General features: G+C 41.4%; 1 protein-coding gene across 12 annotated transcripts in view; it reads right to left on the bottom strand.

Moving 5' to 3' along the window:
- Positions 1-1,557: 1,557 nt before the first annotated feature.
- The window catches only part of EXOC7 (exocyst complex component 7), a 37,816-nt gene continuing 18,847 nt past the window's right edge, over positions 1,558-20,526 (bottom strand). For 4 of the 12 annotated variants that reach the window (XM_075845842.1, XM_075845849.1, XM_075845843.1 and 1 more), the window contains 14 exons: positions 19,801-19,869; positions 19,523-19,668; positions 19,288-19,440; positions 19,087-19,185; positions 16,680-16,742; positions 16,111-16,177; positions 14,926-14,964; positions 13,162-13,227; positions 12,685-12,805; positions 12,282-12,377; positions 8,643-8,703; positions 8,518-8,559; positions 2,987-3,120; positions 1,558-1,757 (listed from right to left, as the gene is read on the bottom strand). In XM_075845842.1, the coding sequence (XP_075701957.1) occupies positions 1,652-1,757; positions 2,987-3,120; positions 8,518-8,559; positions 8,643-8,703; positions 12,282-12,377; positions 12,685-12,805; positions 13,162-13,227; positions 14,926-14,964; positions 16,111-16,177; positions 16,680-16,742; positions 19,087-19,185; positions 19,288-19,440; positions 19,523-19,668; positions 19,801-19,869 (1,262 nt within the window). In that variant the 3' untranslated portion in view covers positions 1,558-1,651. The remainder of the gene's footprint in view (positions 1,758-2,986; positions 3,121-8,517; positions 8,560-8,642; positions 8,704-12,281; positions 12,378-12,684; positions 12,806-13,161; positions 13,228-14,925; positions 14,965-16,110; positions 16,178-16,679; positions 16,743-19,086; positions 19,186-19,287; positions 19,441-19,522; positions 19,669-19,800; positions 19,870-20,526) is intronic. The other 8 variants (XM_075845844.1, XM_075845846.1, XM_075845853.1 and 5 more) reach the window with 4 other exon arrangements.

The raw sequence follows: 20,526 nt of genomic DNA, 5'->3' as shown, positions 1-20,526 counted from the left end.
TCTGACCGATATTAGAAGATTAATCAGCACAGAAGGCTGGACCTGAACACAACCGTGTTAAAAAGCATGCACTTTAATTTGCTAAATTTCTTATTATCACTCACAAGTGAATCTCTATGGACAGGCATTTGGGACTTATTAGCGATCTGAACCGACTAAAAATGCCACACAGAACAATTTTAACCCCTTCCCCCTGCTTGCATTCTGGGCCCTAATGACCAAGCCATTTTTTACATTTTTCCATTGTCACATTCGAAGAGCTATAACTTTTTTATTTTGCGTCGACATAGCTGTATAAGGTCTTGTTTTTTGCGGGACAAGTTGTACTTTTTAATAGCACCATTTTGGGGTACATAGAATTTATTAATAAACTTTTATTAACTTTTTTTGGGGAGGGGATAAAAGAAAACTTGAAATTTCACCACTGTTTTTTTTGCACCCTAAATCTACGCCGTTTATTGTGTGGTATAAATAACACAACAACTTTACTCAGCGGGTTGTTACGATTGCAACGATACCAAATTTGTATAGATTTTGTATGTTACACAGTAAAAACACTTTTTCAAAATTATTTGTTCTTGTGTCTCTATATTTGAAGAGTCATACCTATTTTATTGTTCCGCCGATGCGGTTGTATGAGGGCTTTTTTTTTGCGGGACGACTTGTAGTTTTTATTGGTACCATTTGAGAGTAGATGCGACTTTTTGATCACTTTTTATCACATTTTTTTTAAGTCAGGATGAACATAAAACAGCAATTTTTCCATTGTTTTTTTTATTTTATTTTTTACGGCGTTCACCGTGCGGGTTTAATAATGTAACAGCTTTATAGTCGGGGTCGTTACGGACACGGCGATACCAAATATGTGTAACTTTTTTGCTTTATTGTGGTTTTTTTAAATAGTAAAGCATTTTGTAAGGGGAAAAAGTGTGTTTTTCATTTGAATTTTTTTTAATTAACTTTATTCAATTTTTTTTTTACTTTTTTACTAGTCCCACTAGGGGACTTCACTATGCGATCCTCCGATCGCTATTATAATACACTGCAATACTTCGCATTGCAATGTATTACTGCCTGTCTGTTTAAAACGGACAGGCATCTGCTAGGTCATGCCTCTGGCATATCCTAGCATACATTTACTACGGGCAGACCCGGGGGCCTTTATTAGGCCCCCGGCTGCCATCGGAGACACAGACACTCGGCGATCTTATCGCCGGGTGTCAGTGGGATGAGAGGAGCTCCCTCTCTCTCTCCAAAACCACTCACATACGGTGCTCGCTATTGAGCACCGCATCTGAGGGGTTAAATAGGTGAGATCGATACTAATATCGATCTCACCCGGTCGAGCAGGGACGCCCCCAACCCTCAGCTACCTCTGGCAGCTGAGAGCAGGGAGATTTGACGTCTCCCTGCTCGGTTTACTTTATTCTGATGCAGCGCCGTGGAATGACGGCGATGTAGAATAAAGCCCACTAATGACCGCCGTGAAACGGCGTATCGACGGTCATTAAGGGGTTAATGAAAATAATAGTGAAATTTATATAAACACAACAGAAATAACATTTATTACGGTATTTATTATGTTAGGTTCTGTTATATACAGTAGTGCGACATATAAAAAATATATACAGGCTTGCGTAGGAGGCGTTCTTCATGCGGATGTGTCAAAGAGCCTCTCAATCATTTCACCAACATGTTCCACGGAGTATTTTATGTATTTAACAGGGTTCTTCGTGAAATTGACACCAGTGCCATACCTGGAAAAGAAAAGTCGGTATTAGGCTTTATTCACACGACAGGGTGCGAGTGTCGGCCGATAAAATCGCCCGTTTTTCCCGGCCGGTTTGCATCCCTTCCGATTCCGTTCCAGGCCGTGTTGCCGTTTTTAACGGCCGATTTTGACTCGTTTTGCATCTGTTTTTTTCCCTGTCCATTTTAAAATCGGATAAATTTAATTTGTACATTTTTGCCACACACTTCCCTCTGTAGATACTGCCACAGACCCCCTGTAGGTAGTGCCACACAGCCCACTGTAGGTAGTGCCACACAACCCCCCATAGGTAATGCCACACAGCCCCCTGCAGGTAGTTCTACTCAGCATCCCCCCCCCATAGATGGCAAACCCCCCCCCCCCCACCTGTCTGTAGATAGGGACACCTTTCCAGGAGAAGACTCTGACTTCACAGTCCATATAAGGACAGTGAAGTCAGGGACTTCTCCTGGAGTGGAGATACTGGCCACTGGGTCGGGGATTCCGCTTCAGAGGTGCCTGACGTCACGGTGTCCATATATGGACACAGTGAAGTCAGGGACTTCTCCTGGAGCGGAATCCCCGGCGACATCGCCAGGGATTACGCTTCAGAAGTCGCTGACGTCACTGTGTCTATATATGTACAGTGAAGCCAGGGACTTCTGAAGCGGAATCCCCGGCGATGTGGCCAGGGATTCCGCTTCAGAAGCCCCTGACTTTACTGTGTCTATATATGGACACAGTGAAGTCAGGGACTTCTGCTGGAGCGGAATCCCCAATCCCCCGCCACAGCGTTGCCGAAGCTGTGGCCGGGGATTGGGAATTCCGCTCCTACAGGGAGCAAAAAAAATACCCTCCTCCTCGCATGCACTTCGCACTGTGGGGAGAAGGAGAGAGCGCGAGCGACGGAAGACATGGCTGTCACTTGGAGCACATTCAAGTCACGGCCGTGTATTACCCGGCCCCATAGACTTCTATGGGAGCTGGGCGACCGGGAGAACGGCCGAAAATAGGGCATGTCCCATTTCGGTCGTGTGAATAGCCCCATTAGGGGTCTATTGTTCCTACTGCAGCCGTGTGACGGACGTTTTTTTAACGGCCGTCACACCCTGACGTGTGCATAAGGGCTTAGAGGGCATGGCACAGCATAGTATGGGTTAGGGTACACAGTGTGATACCAGAAAGTCAGGAGATGGTATAATGAATTCAATAGGACTATCACAGCTCATTACGTACTTGTGTAAGAATGCTCCATACGCCTCCTGCACTAGTTTCTTTTGTGACTGACGGATGCGCTCGCGCTGCTTCTTGTCTGGAATAGCCCATGACTTCTGGATCTTGCAGATCTCGTCCAGGCCTTCGTTAAACCCCTAATTTTGAACAGGAAATACAAGACATCAGCGTTGTGCTATAGAGTTACCATTAACTTAAACACAAACATCACAATATCAGAATGTTCCTCTTTAACCCCTTTAGGACACAGCCTGTTTTGGCCTTGTGGACACAGCCTATTTTTTCAAATCTGACATGTGTCACTTTATGTGGTAATAACTCCGGAATGTTTTTACCTATCCAAGCGATTCTGAAATTGTTTTCTCGTGACATATTGTACTTTATGTTAGTGAAAACATTTGGTCGATAAATTCAATATTTATTTGTGAAAAACTTCAAATTTTAGCAAAAATTTGCAAAAATTAGCATTTTTCTAAATTTAAATGTATTTGCTTGTGAAACAGATAGTAATACCACACAAAATAGTTACTAGTTAACATCCCCTATATGTCTACTTTATGTTTGCATCATTTTTTTTCACGTACTTTTATTTTTCTAGGACGTTACGAGGCTTAGAACTTTAGCAGCAATTTCTCATATTTTCAATAAAATTTCAATAGGCCATTTTTTCAGGGACCAGTTCAGTTCTGAAGTGGCTTTGAGGGCCTTATATATTAGAAAGTCCCCATAAATCCCCCCATTTTGAAAACTGTACCCCTCAAGGTATTCAAAACCACATTCAGAAAATATTTTAACCCTTTAGGCGTTTCACAGGAATTAAGGCAAAGTAGAGGTGAAATTTACAAATTTCATTTTTTTTGCCGAAATTCATTTGTAATAAAAAAAAATCTGTAACACAGAAGGTTTTACCAGGGAAACGCAGCTCAATATTTATTGCCCAGATTCTGCAGATTTTAGAAATATCCAACATGTGGCCCTAGTGTCGTAATGGACTGAAACACCGGCCTCAGAAGCAAAGGAGCAGCTAGTGGATTTCGGGGCCTCCTTTTTTTAGGAATGTATTTTAGGCACTATGTCAGGTTTGAGGAGGTCTTGTGGTACCTAAACAGCCGAAACCCCCCCAAAGTGACCCCATTTTGGAAACTACACCCCTCAAGGCATTTTTCTAGGGGTATAGTTAGAATTTTGACCCCACAGTTTTTTTGCAGAATTTAGTGGAATTAGTCTGTGAAGATGAAAATCACCTATTTTTCTGTGGAAACAGAATTTTTTCATTTTTACAAGGAATAAAGGAGAAAAAGCACCCCAAAATTTGTAAAGCAATTTCTCCCGATTACGGCAATACCCCATATGTGGTCGTAAACTGATGTTTGGACCCACAGCAGGGCTCAGAAGGGAGGGAGCGCCTTTTGGATTTTGGAGCGCAGATTTTGCTGGATTGGTTTTCAGTGCCATGTCGGGTTTGCAACACCCCGGAGGGACCAAAACAGTGGAAACCCGCCAAAAGTGACCCCATTTTGGAATCTACACCCCTCAAGGAATTTTTCTAGTGGTATAGTGATCATTTTGGCCCCTCAGGATCTTTTTTAGAGCTAGGGTGACCAAAAAACAGCGATTTTGGCGCTTTAAATTCTTTATTTATTACAGCGTTCACCGTGCGCAATAAATTACGTTTTAATTTATTCTGCCGGTCGGTACGATTACGCCGATACCATATGTGTATAGTTTTTTTTACGTTTTGCAGCGTTTGCACAATAAAATTAAGTTTCTATAAAATAATTTATTTTCTGGGACACGCTATTCTGAGCCGTAACTTTTTTATTTTTTCGTCAAAAAAGCTGAGGGAGGTCTTGTTTTTTGCGGGACGGGTTGTAGTTTTTATTGGTACCATTTTGGGGTAAATGCGACTTTTTGATCACTTTTTATTCTATATCTTGGGAGGGGTGGTGACCAAAAAATAGCGATGCTGACAGTTTTCCGTTTATTTTGTTTGCGGCGTTCACCGTCTGGAAAAATTAACATTATAGTTTCATAGATTGGGTCGTTACGAACGCGGCAATACCAAATATGTGTACTTTTTTTTAACGTTTTCATTTTTTCCCTATAATAAATGACTTATTATAGGAAAACAAAACCTTTTATTTTTACACTTTTATAAAACATTTTTATTAACTTTTTTTTACTTTTTACACTTTATATTTTTGTTTATTAACTTTTTTCTTTACTTTTTACACTTTCTTTTTTTGACCTGCAGCTCTGATCGCTGCTAGAATACATTATACTACCTAGGTAGTGTAATGTATTCCAACTGTCAGTGTGACGTCACAGTCACTCTGACAGTTGGTCTACGAGGATCAGCAGAGGCTGATCCTCATAGGCTGACATACATGGCAGACTTGGGGGCCGTTGTCTGGCCCCCGGGTGCCATCACAAGCATCAGAAGCCCCCACGATTGCATGGGGGCTGCTGATGCGCTACAAACCCGCTACATGCGGAGATCGCAATCGAGCCCCGCATGTAACGGGTTAATTGCCGAAATCAGCGGCGATGAGCCGCTGATCGGCAACACTGGTGAGTGTCAGCTGTCGGGGACAGCTGATCTCCAAGTTCCCGATGCACACTGTCGCCGACAGTGTGCATCGGGAACGGCACAGTGACTTTCTGTCACTCTGACAGGAAGCCTATCAGGACCAGCCGAAGGTTGGTCCTGATGGGCTTCTGTCCGTGGCAGACCCGGAAGCCATTGTTTGGCTTCCGTTTGCCATACTAACTATCGGCAGACCCCGCGATTTCGGACGGGGGTCTGCCGATATGTTAGAAACCCCTAAAATTCGGCGATTGCACCCGATCGCCGAATTTAAGGGGTTAATGCGCCGAAATCAGCGGCAAAGGACCGCTGGCCGGCAAGAGGGGAGTGTCAGCTGTCGGCGACAGCTGACCTCCTGGTTCCCGGTGCACACTGTCGCCGACAGTGTGCACTGGGATTAACTCAGTAACTGTACGTCCTCGTGCGGGAAGTAACTTCCCGCAACGACGTACAGTTACGTCCTGGTGCGGGTAGGGGTTAAACTACATGAATACAAGATTTCCCATGGGTAATTTGTTATAGTTGTGCTTAAAAAAAATTCTTACAGGTGTAGTGTTCACACACCTTGACAAATAAGGATCCTATATAAAAGGAACACGCCGTGTAATATCTAGTGTAGGGCATTAAGGAGCGGCGTATGACTTCCATCTTTGTTATTCTTCGAATCTAAGCTGCGCATCACTCCCGCGGGCACTTCGCTAGGCATAACACAGTATCAACTTGTCCTGGAGTCCTCCTTTAAAAATATTGTAGTTTCTTAGGAGAAACTTTAAGGAGGAAACAGATTATAGACACGTTCATAAAGATGAACCTGTATGCATAAAAACGAACGTACACAAGTTTATCCTTAACCCATTGAGGACCAAGCTCATTTTGGCCTTCAGGACCAAGCCCCATTTTTCCAATCTGACATGTGTCACTTTATGTGGTAATAACTCTGGAATGGTTTAACTTATCCAAGTGATTCTTAAATTGTTTGTTCGTAAATTTTGGTCGATATGTTTAATCTTTATTTATTAAAAAAAAAAAAATAATTTAAAACAAAATTCAGAAAAAAATAAGCATTTTTCTACATTTGAAATCCTCTACTTCTAAAATAGATAATGGTACCACACAAATTAGTAAATAAATAAGGTTTACTATATCTCTTTTATATCGTACGTATTCAATTGTATTATTTTTCCAGGAAGTTAAGGTTTAGAAATTTACTAGCAGTTTTTCAAATATTCAACAATTTGCAAAACATTCTTTTTAGGCACTACTTCAGTTTTGAAGTGGCTTTGAGGGGTCTATAGATTAGAAACCCCTCATAAGTCAACCCATTTTAAAAACGGCACCCCTCAAAGTATTTAAAACAGCATTCAAGAAGATTGTTAACCCATTAGGTGTTTCACAGGAATTAAAGCAAAGTGTTTGCAGAAACATACAACTCAATATTTATTACACAGATTCTGAAGTTTTCAAAAACATCCCACATGCGGCCCTAGTGCGCTACTGGACTCAAACACAAATGAAGGAGCACCTAGTGGATTTTGGGGCCTCCTTTTTATTAGAATGTTTTTCAGGCACCATTTCAGGTTTGAAAAGGCCTTGAGGTGACCAAGATAAAATAATGTTGTGGTGTCACCATATTCTGAGAGACCTAACTTTTTTTTTTGTCGACGGAGCGAAGTGAGGGCTTGTTTTTTTGCGTGACAAACTATAGTTTTATTGGTACCATTTTGAGGTACGTGTGACTTTGATAATTTTTTATTACATTTTTTTTAATTGGTTGTTCATCGTGCGTGATATTTTTATAGTTCAGGCCGATACTAACGCGGTGATACCCATCATGTATAATTTTTTTATTTTTTCCCAATTATCAAAGAAACAGAGATTATTGTTTTTAATTACTTAAAACTTTTATTTATTTTTCTAAAGCATTTTATTTTTTTACACTTACTTGGGGACTTGAAGATCTGATCTTCTGATCCCCTGTACAATACACTGCACTACTTATGAAGTGCATTGTAACTCTCATTTTACAACCGACAGTGAATCAGCTTGGCAGGACCTAGTAGGCTTCCTACGTGGCTGACCAGGAGGCCATTGACAGGCTTCCTGGTTGCCATAGCAACCATCGGCACCCTGCAATTTCTCGCAGGGAGGGGTACAGAGGGAGCCTTCTCCCGCAGTGTCAACCACTTAAATTTCGCTGTCGGTATTGACAGAGGCATTTAAGGGGTTAAACGTCCGCGATCAAAGATAACTGATCGCCACCGTTGCAGTGGGATGTCAGCTGTATATTACAGCTGCCACCCGCTGCGGATGGCGCAGGCACAGCTCATGTGCCCGTTTCATCCTCAGGGCGTAACTGAATGACCATTTGCGTTAAGGCACGGTCAAAATGGGCGTACAGTTACGCCCATATGGGGGAAGCGGTTAAAGCCACTAGCATGAAAGCAGCTTAAGACTGTGGCCAACTTTTATTGCGCCAATTCATTTAAAAAAAATTAAGCAATTTTGTAAATAGTCTTGATTAAAAACATTCTATTGTGTACACAGCTCCTATGCAGACCTATGTCTCTTCAAGGCTACGGACTACAAACAAACCCTCTGTAGTCCAATTCTGCAGTCATACTTTCTTCCACCAGATCCCTGTAGGAAACCGATGGAAGGGAGCATTATTGCAGGATCAGACTACGCAGGGTTTATTTGTAGTCTGCAACCACGGAGGCACATCGCTCTGCATAGCAGCTGCAGACAGAAGAAACATTATGATATTAATCAAACAGATTTTGAAATTTGCTTCATTGTATCCCAAAAATGAATAAATGATCAGTCCCGACGCCCTATTAGTCCCATTGGCTGATTAATCAACACATCTATGGCCATCTTTAGCCACCATGTTTATCATTGATCAATAGTATTACCTACAATTTCAGAACCCTAAATCCCATTGATTTACCTTAAAACGTTCTTTTATCATCTGTCTCTCTTTGTCCTTCAACTGTGACCAAGAAAGTCCAATGTTTAGTAAGTGCACAAGTTTACATTGAAATAGAAATATGTCCTCAAATCATTGCACGTTACCTTCGATCCCTGAAGTGGTGGCATGTTCCGGTCGTTGACATAGTCAATCACCTTAAGCCAGCTAGAAAAGAAACAAATAAAATTAGTTTTGCCCAAAACAAGTGGTCTTCGGCAGAGAACAGAGTAGGTTAACAGGGGGACACTGCACGCATACTAAAAGGCTATGTAAATGTTTGAATGTGTTTTTTTTATTTAATAAAAATGTGTATTAGTGTGTGTTAATAAACTTTGTAAATACATTTTATTAAAAATTATTTTTACTTTTTAAGATACAGCTGCTCTGTATTCTCTATACAAAGCAGCTGTATCGTTGGCTGTTCACGCAGGACTCGCGGTCACTGAACCAGTCTGGACCGCGGGACTGATGGATTCCGTGAATAGCGGACGATACAGCTGGTCTGTATAGAGAATACAGAGCAGCTGTATCTTAAAATGTAAAAATAATTTTTTATAAAATGTATATACAAAGTTTATTAACACACACTAATACACATTGTTATTTAAAAAAAAAAAAAAAACACTTTCAAACATTTACATAGCCTTTAAAGAGGATTTGTCACTAGTTTAGTAACGCCCTATCTCCTAGATGATCTAATAGGCGCTGTCACACTGATAATGCTGGTGAAAATTGTGTCCCAAAACGTTTATTATTTATTAAGTTATGATCTTTTTTCTAAATATGTAAAGGAGCCTTTATTAGACAACTGGGAGGTAACAGCAGCGATTCTCCTGGGGTGGAGCCTCCTCACAGCCTCTGACACTGTCCAATCAGCATGAAGCGGCTTCACGCAGTATGAGAGACTGAGGCTGGAGGGAAGGGGGATCACTTCAAATAGCCATATCTCTGTCTGTGGACCTCCTAGGACAGTGGTGGCATATGAAGGAGGAGATTTTAATCTTTCATATGACGCCAGGTTCGCAGTTCTAGCTGTGACACAGCCGGAGGTATCACTAGTTGAATACACAGTCGGGAATAGAGGCTGTATACTATATGATCATGCGGTGTTGCTGGGCAGGGAAGGGGGAGAAGCTGTATGCTGATTGGACAGCGTCATACAGAAAACATTACACTGCCCAGAGTGAAATGAAAGAGTTACCTCCCATTTGGCAAGTACAGCCAAATTAGCATATTTAGAAAAACGCACATAACTTTGCAAATAATAAACGTTTTTGAAAAAAAATAAAATCACACTGTAGTGATCAGCAGCAAAGCGCTTATTAGATTAGTTAGGAGATAGGGAATCATTTAACTGGTGACAGAGCCTCTAACTTTTTGTTATCCCTCCGATAGAACCGTAGTACACTAATGTGGAAAACAAACAATGCTAATGGGTGTGCTGCCAAGATGCTTTACCAAGTGTGTTAAGTGCCATCTATAATTTTGCAACCATTTTCATTCTACAATAAATACATTTGTAAACTATCTTGATGAAAAAAAATGCTAATGTCTTGTGTATTCAGCACATATGCAAGATCTATCTGTGTTCTTGGAAACAGACTACAGACAAACTTGGGTCACGTGTTACTCCCTTTAATCTGCTCCTCTTCTACATTCTGAAGGTTAGCAAGAGTAGAGTAACACATGACCGCAGGATTAGACCAGAGAGCTTGTTTGTAGTCTGAAACCAGAGACACATAGATCTGCATAAGAGCTGTATACGCCAAATAGAAGATTCTTTTAATTGATTACTTGCAAAGTTGCTTCTTTTCTATTTTAAATGCATTAAATAATGAAGAGGTAGCAAAACTGCATATAGACTTTAACTCTTTCACTGTTGCAACGGTTTTCTTTTTAATCTTAATTAATGACTATGTGGATGGGATTGATAGCAAGGTGTCAGTTTTTGCAGACGATACAAAGCTTTGTTGGATACTTAAAACTCAACTTGACTTTGAAATATTACAGAAAGACCTAGATAAGCTGGCAGCATGGCCAAAAACATGGCAGATGAAATTTAATGTTGATAATGTAAAGTAATGCACCTAGGACACAATAATAGCATTAATTCATATACATTAAATGAAATAAAACTGGGGAGAACGGAATAGGAGAAGGGCCTGGGTATTCTGGTAACAAATAAGCTAAGCAGCATCTCAATGTCAGGCAGCAGCTGCAAAAGCAAATAGGATCTTACAGGTGTATAAAAAGAGAGATAAAAACCTGTGATTCAAATGTAATTTTACCCCTGTATAAATCCCTTGTAAGGCCACATCTTGAATGTGGAATTCAATTTTGGGCTCCACATTGTAAAAAGGATATAGGAGAACTAGAAAAATAGTGCTTGTTCAGTTTGGAAAAAAAGACATCTTAGAGGTGATCTTATTAATATGTATAAGTATATGTGTGGTCAATACAGAGAACTAGCACATGATCTGTTCATTCCAAGGACTCTACAAAGGACCAGGGGACATCCATTGAATGTGGAAGAAAGACGTTTCAGACATCAATATAGAAAAGAGTTCTTTACAGTTAGAGTGGTCAAGTTATGGAATGCCCTACCCCAAGAGGTAGTGATGGAAGATACTATGTCAGCATTTAAAAAAAGGCTAGATGCTTATTTATTGACGATTGGCATTGAGGGTTATAATTCATCAAGCAATAAATGGCGGGTAATTTATTGAGAAAGGTTGACCTTGACAGACCGATGTCTTTTCAACCCATGTAACTTTTGACAAATAAATAAAACTTGAATTATAAAATGAAAAAATCATATTATACCTCCATACCCATATATTTTCAGAAAGCAGACATCTGGTACATTGTAAAAATGCCACCCAGCACTTTACAGTAATGGGTGCCCTTATACAATTTTGCATTAAAGCGTAATGTTGTGTAAAAAAAATGCACAAAGAATCAGGTTTGTGCTTAAACGTCCGACCTAAACAGAGAATGAGAGGTACATCACCTCCTAAAAATAAATGTTCAAGATTCAGAGTTCAAACGTGGCACTTTGACCCGTGTAAAACGGCCCTATGAACAGGCAAACGGGTGTTCATACTATCGCCTGTTCCTGTTCATTGCCCTGTGTAAACAGGGCAACGATCAGTCGATCAGTGGGGAAAACGCTCGTTCATCGGCTGATTGCATCTTTTATGCAGCAATAAATATTATCGCTATCGGCAGCACTTCTCCCTGTGTAAACCAGGAGATGTGCTGCCGACATGATGCAAATGCACGGGGACGAGCGAACATAGTAATAATCACTTGTCCCCATACATAACCAATCATTGCTTCTTGTAAAAGGAGTGCCGATCAACGAGCGGTCTCGTTGATCAGCGATCGTTTTCACAGCCCATATTGGCCGGTGTAAAAAGACCTTAATGCCCGTGTGCTAATTTCTTTACATATTCACATTAGGCGGAGGGGGTGGTTCGTTGTGTAACTGCTTATCTTCTCACCCCTGTAGTAGGGAAAAAAAATACCCCCCCCCCCCAAACGTGACAAAGACCACATATCTCTCATTGACCAGAAGGGTTATAAAATGAAGAAACGTATCAGCCCCCGGGGTCACTGGAAGTCTGTACAAGGGGAGGGGTGACTGATCTTTCTTCGGGTTGCCATTTGCAGCTTTTCCTGTATTTTATATTGATCAGTGAGGTGAACGCTTCACTTGTGCAATGTACAGTAAGAATATGAACCTTCGTTGGTAGATCTGGATTTGATGTTCTATGTGCTCACGATATAGACTGTCGGGTTCCTTTTGGGTTACCGACACCAACTGCATGAGCTCCGACCTGTGGGAAAAAAAACCAATACATATATTGTTAAGCAAGGGACAAACCAAAACGACATCCAAAGTCTACAAAAAAAAAAACATCCTATTGTCTATATAAATATCATGTAACACCTTTCTGTATCTTTTTTAGGATTATCCAGAGCAGCCTCAGCGAAGACTCCAATGGTAATAAAGAAGCACGTTTTCCAAGATAAATATACTACAAGTTATCGGGAAATCTGGAATGGTCACACCCAGGACACCCACCACATTAGACGGTGTAACTGTATTATTTCTACTCTTAATGCTATATAGCAAAGCCTTACTTTTCCAGTGACTTGAGAATATAGTTATAATTGTTGTGCAGAAAAATAGCGCCCAGAGCCAGGTCCTCGTACATCTTTGATTTAGACAGGAGCTTCAGCTGCAAGTTCCCGAGGACTTTACCTGGGAGAGAGGAATGGAAGGTACAATACACAACATACCAGTAACAGACAGACACCGCTAATAAATTGGTATTACAGGCAGAGAACAATGTGAACAGTCCCCAATCCACAACTAACATATATGTTCTTAACTTCCTAGTAAACCTTTTGTAACCCCCCCCCCCCCCCTCTCACCCAAGAAGAGAACAGATTTTAATACTGCATCTCTCCTGTAAATATAGGGTATAAAATAATAAAGTAAGACAGGGAAGAATAGCCAGAAGAAAAAAAATAATAATAAAAAAAACAAAAAAAACCCCCACACTTTTTCAGAATGAATTCCAAGTAATCAGGTACCCAGAGATGTCTTATACTCACAGATATAAGTACTCAGAAGACGTCGGCTGAATTCAGAATTGTAGTTACTGGCAGCGGAGCTGGTCTCTACAACATATCCAATCCAAAGAATATTAAATCATTACATCCCAATTATTCAGACCCTAACGGATCATTACACCTAATATAATAATATGAAGGTACTGTGTAGTAATAGGATGGAAGATTGGTAAAATTAAAGACAAAATGGAGATTGCAGATACAGAACTCATGAGATGCTGCATTTTCTAAAACTAAACAAGGTAACCATTGACGTTTGTTGGCGGAGCTGCTGATAACCTAATGGCAGCCGGCGCAATGTGGACGTCATGTCATACACTACTATGTATGCACGATTGTTGCCACTGGAAAGTATGCATCATGGATGGCACTGCTATATGAGAATTTCGTTTAGTACTACCTTAAGAGAACTGTATTACTACACGGGCACTACTCCGAATTTATAATATGGAGAACAGCTGAAAACTTTTACCAAAAAAACCCATTGAACTCATTGAAATAGGAAAATGTGAATTTGAATAGAGAGATCGGATGATAAAACAATGAAGCAGAATACTCTTCATAAACAACACGTACATTTTTGACATATAAAGAATATGCGGTATCCAATTCCTGAATGCCTACTGGGCATTGCCCCCTATCTATAGAGCCCCCTTAACCGTGCCGGGTAATTAATATTCCAGCTGTCTCGGGATATCAGAGACGTCACTGGTTCATCATTTGATTTCTGTTATGAAGTTGCAATGGCCACCGCATGGACATTATAAACAGCTGTAGCGGATGGATTCTTGGTGGATTTGAGCACATCTTGAGTGTTGTCCGATACAATTTACATAGGAAAATAACACAATTCTAACTGCTGGCCGCATGCTGGTTCCTCTACAAATGGAAAGGCTGGAGAAGTCGGGACCAAATATGCATATAATAAATAATAAAGACAAAGCTAAGCTTAATAGGACGGTCAAAAATAGAACATTGACAACATCTGCAAAAATCTTCTACCAAACCATCTGGAAAATTGATTTCCTATACACAAGTGAATGAGTTTTACAGCACAAACACAAGTTGGATGTATAAACTATAGAGGTGCATGTATACCCCAAAACATTTCAGTATAAAGCATCTTGGACTACTACCCTGTACTGCTGGGATGCCCTGTCCCTTCCACTATGTAATTGTTAGTCTGCGGCTTATTGCCATCAGTTCCCCCACTCATATCATGTACATTGAGGAGGGGGGTCCGATAACAAAATAAAAATAGGGTCTCTGCCTTGTATTGGTATATACCATCACATTAACCCATACCGAAACTGGAGGGCCTGGTACCTGGTGTCTTTGACCTTTCGGCCCTCCGCCAAGCCAGGTCCAGTCGCCAATGTTGCAGTGCATATAAAGAGATTGGTACAAGGGCACACTAGCCAACCTAACCAGGACCCCCACCATCCATCGTACATATGCCCTTAGACAGGCCACTGTCAGGATCAATAATCACTATTATAAGCTTTATTCTGATGAAATGCAGCATTCATAGTGTTGAAATGCTATGATCTGAAATGAGTATGCTCCGAAGCTAAAGGACACAAGTGCCCACATGACCCTAACCCAACACAGAAATGTTACTAACAATGTATTCTCATTTCCCAAGAACTCTGGTAATGGAATTGGATAGTCATGCAGCGAGTAATTACACATATGGGTGTTGACAGGTATGAACAGGGGAATCCCTAGAAGTCTTGCACTGCTTACCTCTGGGATCGATAGGAATATTGTAAGTGTCCCCAAGAACTATTGGCAAGGGAGGGGAGGAAGAGAGGAAAAAAGAAGCAAGAAGGAGAGAGGGGCCAAAGAACAACAGGAGGGAACAGAATATCAGTTTAGTGCACTAAAAAGAAGATTAAAAATACTAAGTCAAAATGACAGATGTTGTTGAACGTGAAGTTTTACAAATATAGAAAAGAGTCAAAATAAAGTGAAAACTTCTTTAAAGACGTGGACTAGAGATAATGTGGAAAGGGCCACGTGAGCAACTAAGAAAGATGTTAAAATGGAGGAACTGTAGACAAGTAGACTAAAGGAAATGAATAAAGTGCTACAGTTTGTATTAAAGGGGTTGTCCTACAAAACACATATTCCCTATCCTATGGATAGGTGTGATCGCTGGGGGTCTGACTGCTGGTACCCCCAGCGATAAGGAGAACGGGGGACCAAAAGTCCCCCGAAGTGCTCCATGAGAATGGAGCGCGTGCCTGACCAGCGCTCCATTCATTTCTATGGGGACTGCGGTCTACGGCGGGTCAATAGAAACGAATGGAGTGCTGGTCAGGCGTGCGCACAAGCGCTCCATTCCCATGGAGCACTTCGGGGGACTTTCGGTCCCCCGTTCGCTGAGGGTCCCAGCGGTCCGACCACCAGCGATCACACATGTATCCCCTTATCCTGTGAATAGGGGGATACATGTGTTTTGTGGGACAACCCCTTTAATATCTTCTAGACTACAAGAGGGGGACACAAATAGAAATGGTAATAAAGAAGAAGATAACTAATGGACAGATTATGTGAAACACAAAAGGCACAGAGATGGTAAAGGATAGGGGAGCGTTCACAGTGCACCAGACACCTGTAGATCTACTAGTAAGTAGACATGCTAAGAACACAGCCACCATACAGATACATTACCGGAGGCATGAGCTATAGGGTGTGCCGCTGATGTGAACATTTAACGGAGAAATATACAGAAATGGATAATACAAGGTGTAAGCCGGGGTTGCTGTGGGTCATCGGAGACAAATAATAGGAGTATGTTTTATAATCAGGGTTAGGAGGTTGGGGAAAGAATATGACAGAGAAACAATGACGGCTTTTACAATTATGTTCTATATGAAGATGCCTCTCGATCTTCATGAATGTGGTGCAGACACTGAACTATGTTACCTTGTGAGGCCAGCATGGCGCCTGCCGTCTCCTGGAACTCCAGCAGCTGTTGTAGGAAAAGAATGGCCTGGATGGAAGACAGAATGCTTGAGAAAAACAAGGGGGGAATTTAACCACATTTCCACGGCAGTTTTCTGGGATAAAAAAAAGTCACAAATGGCCCAAAAGTTAAAAAATGTGTGACTTGTTTCCGTCGTTCTTGTCCAATTTTCAAAAAAGCGGCCGAAGATTAGCAGAAGGGGGCATGGCCACCCGTGGGCCGCTAAACTTACTATAATTTACACCAGAAACTGGCGTAAATTATAGAGGAAATCTAGGCCAGCTCCTAGCTGGCCAAGATTATATTCAGTGGCACACAGAGATCTGAAAAGGCGACAAAGTTATTAAGAGGCACGGACCTCTTAATAGCTTTGATGCATCTTACTCCAGCTTGTTTCTGTTTAAAACTGACGTATGAAAATCCAGTCTTGAAAAAACAAAAAAACCCTACGTGTTTGCCCATGTATAAGCAAAATAAGGACCCCCATTAATACATGCACAACTAATGATTCAACCCAGCCAATACTCACATTGCTGGTAAGTTCGTGCACGGTGCCATCTTTGGACATGCTATTCTCTTTATCAGGATCATTCTGAGAGTCAGAAAAAGAGATTTTAATTCCAAGTCCCAATAGCAGCCGGCTTAGCTAGCGGTACACAAATAACACAATTATAGGTGTACACGGAAAAACGCACACTTAAAAGGGGTTGCGCCATCAAACAGCCGATTTTGTAGTATAACAAGGAGGCTATTTATATGCATGGCTGTCCTTGTAATACAAGGAGGTCTCGAGTCCCCCGGATTTGGAGCCGCTCTTTCGGACTCTGGCTCATATAGGGGATGTCCCGAGCAGAAGACACAGCCTGTATGAAGTATTTATGCTATAATAGGGCTTATGGACTCTACGTTTCTAAAAAGGTATACACAAAAACACAAAAAAAGGCTTTGCGTCCTTTTGGCCAAAATGATCACGAATACCCCAGGTATTTTTCATTATTACTTATATTCGCTTCTTTTGGACACAGCCGGGTCTTTGATGCTGGGAGAGCATGGTGTGTTGTTGTTTGGCATAGCAAGCAGGGTAGCCCGCTCTATGAATTATCAAGGCGTCACAAATAGGCTTCTACCTGGCTATACACGTTGTGCCTCATGACTTACACACTATCCCTCCATGTTTCACACACTGGCACCCCATTATTCTTTTATTTAGGCACTTTACTCATTACTGCCCCCTATATTTCACTCATATTATTACACTTGCACATATACTATTCATTTATTATTTTTTACTACACATCCCATGCACCACACACCACTCCCCTCAAGACTAGTGGGAGTGGCTATTATTATTTAAAGCACCTGCTCACTCTCCTTCATCAGCGTTTCTGACCTGTCTGTGTCCTTTTGTAAGTATGGCCTTTTTTTGTGTTTTTTTGTATATATGTTCCCTTGTATTTATCTGTCTGGTTTCTAAAAAGGTATTCCGGTTTAAAAAAAAAAAAAAAGTTACATATGAATTCTTCACGATTTTCCAAATCTCTACTTGCCATTAGGGCTGGGCGATTTTGCCCAAAAATAAAATCTTGATTTTTTTTTTCAACACTTTGGGCGATTTTCGATTTGAATCTCGATTTTTCTTATTTTTCCTGTGTTTATTTAACAGTAATACCAAAAGATAATTTAATACAATTTTCTTTATATAAATAATTTTTTAACATATATTGCTATAATTATTGTATGTAAGTTCACAACTTTTAACCCCTGCAAATACTTTATCATAAATACAATTGGAAAAATGTATCTAATTGATCATAACGTCCGTGTTCCCCAGCAGGGAACAGGTTAACATAATCTATAATCAATGAGGCACTGCGTGCACCAATATCCCTCTCTCCCCGTCAATGTCTCTGACATTGCCCAATTCACACGGCCATGCTTGGACTGTGAAAAATGGTCTGCGTGTCAGCCGGTGCCACAGTGCCCACATATAGTGCCACAGTGCCCACATATAGTGACATAGTGCCACAGTGCCCACATACAGTGCCAGTGCCCACATATAGTGACATCGTGCCACAGTGCCCACATGTAGTGCCACAGTGCCCACATATAGTGCCAGTGCCCACATATAGTGACATCGTGCCACAGTGCCCACATGTAGTGCCACAGTGCCCACATACAGTGCCAGTGCCCACATATAGTGACATCGTGCCACAGTGCCCACATGTAGTGCCAGTGCCCACATATAGTGCCACAGTGCCCACATATAGTGCCACAGTGCCCACATATAGTGCCACAGTGCCCACATATAGTGCCACAGTGCCCACATATAGTGCCACAGTGCCCACATATAGTGCCACAGTGCCCACATAGTGCCACAGTGCCCACATATAGTGACATCGTGCCAGTGCCCACATATAGTGCCACAGTGCCCACATATAGTGCCACAGTGCCCACATATAGTGACATCGTGCCAGTGCCCACATATAGTGCCACAGTGCCCACATATAGTGACATAGTGCCACAGTGCCCACATATAGTGCCAGTGCCCACATATAGTGCCAGTGCCCCAGTTAATCAAACAGGTAGGCCATATCCTAAGGTGTTTTTACACGACCCAATACTGGACCGAAAAACGAGCACCAGTTGATGATACAGCACATCGATCGACACTAGTTAACTCCAATTCACAAATAAGATCGATCATTAATTTATGAGAAGGAACGATTGCTCGTCCCCAGGCTTTTGAGTAATGTCGGCAGCACGTCTGTTTACACAGGGACGACTAGAGACCGCTTTTTTTGGGATGCAAAAAGATTGGCTCATTTATCGGCTGATCATCGCCCTGTTTACACAGGACAATGATTAGGGACGAGAGCTCGTGTGAACGCCCGTTTGGGTGATCAATGGCCAGTGTAATATGGCACAACCCAAATTACCTTGATACTGTCTGCAAAATCCTCTAGTGCTTTGGCTCCAGTCGTCTCCATAGAAGTTATAAGGTTTGGTAGTTTGTTCTTGGTGCTGGCAGCAGTACCCTACAAATGGAGATTAAAGAAATAAGTTTAAACGATAATACTACATTGATTTATTAGAGTATTGTTAATACGAAGCAATGGATTGCCTCCGATAGGACTCACCTGAAGAACTTTATCAAATTCAGGCTTGGTGAGTTTGAGGTGTCGTAATATGGGAAAGATACTTAATACAGAAGTGAAATCATGTCTGGAATTGGCCTTCTTGGCAGCCAACACAATATTCTCCCCTTCCAGAATAAGATTATCCAGTGTCTCCTGGAAAAAAAAAAAAATGTAGATGGATCAGTAAAAATTGGAGAGGTGCAAATCAGTTTTGGGCTAAGTGATAATGGCTGACCTGAATGAGAGAATCAAAGGTTTTCTTCTGGTGGTGCTCAGGAATGATATCTATAAGAAGCTGGTACTCGCTCTGTGCCAGTCGCACGAAGGCACTGATGCAGTAAATGTAAGTATCTGTCTCAAGATCCAGTGCATCGTCCTTCCCTGAAACAGTAAAAGGTCAGGTATAAAGCTAGAAATTACATTGGAAAACGTATGAAGAGCTCCACCAACAAAATGAACCCCATTTTTTCTGTAAGAGTTAAAGGAATGCCCACCGCAGGAACCAGTACTCACCTAAAGTTGCACCGTGTTTTTCCCCCACAGCATCTCCGTGGTATCTGCTACATGAATCTTGTTCATGACCTAATCAGCATGGAGTGGGAGGCAGGGGGAGAGTGTTATCCAGTACTTCACACTGAAGCCTGTGCCACACAGAGTGGCTGTCCGGTGTCCGAAACAGGGGAAAAGGCCCAGCATGGGAAATTATCTAAAGATGCCCCTTACACCAACTGAGATCAAACCAAAGACAGGCTACATTCCTCTAGCCGGTTTTCTTCTAACCATAAGAGCTAATGCTCTCCATATGACAACTATAGACATACCATGAAGTGATACAATCCTTCATTAGATCAATTTTTAATTAGAAGGATCGAGCCTGATTTAAAGAGCACCTGTCAGCTTTCCTAACATTTCTGTTTTAGTACCTGTACCCTGGAGCATCTTTCTTAGAACTTCACATTATGTTATTCCGCAGTGATCCCTCCTCCTATTTGGATAAGTATAAATAAAATGACAACTCTGCATTACCATTCGCTTTGTCCCTACACAGTCTGACATTGTCAGCATTGATTGGACCGTGTCAGTGTGTAGGGACACGCCCTATTCACAAGGGGACTAGTAACACAGTTACAGTTAAGTGTATTCATATATTTCCAGGAAGAGTAACAGAGGAACAACACAACTCAGAATTCTAAGAAAATTGCTATTTTATAGAAAATACAGGTATATACCAAAATAGAC

Source organism: Rhinoderma darwinii, chromosome 13 (genome assembly GCF_050947455.1).
Source record: "Rhinoderma darwinii isolate aRhiDar2 chromosome 13, aRhiDar2.hap1, whole genome shotgun sequence".
Classification (NCBI taxonomy): Eukaryota; Metazoa; Chordata; class Amphibia; order Anura; family Rhinodermatidae; genus Rhinoderma; species Rhinoderma darwinii.
This window is presented reverse-complemented; position numbering and strand designations above follow the sequence as displayed.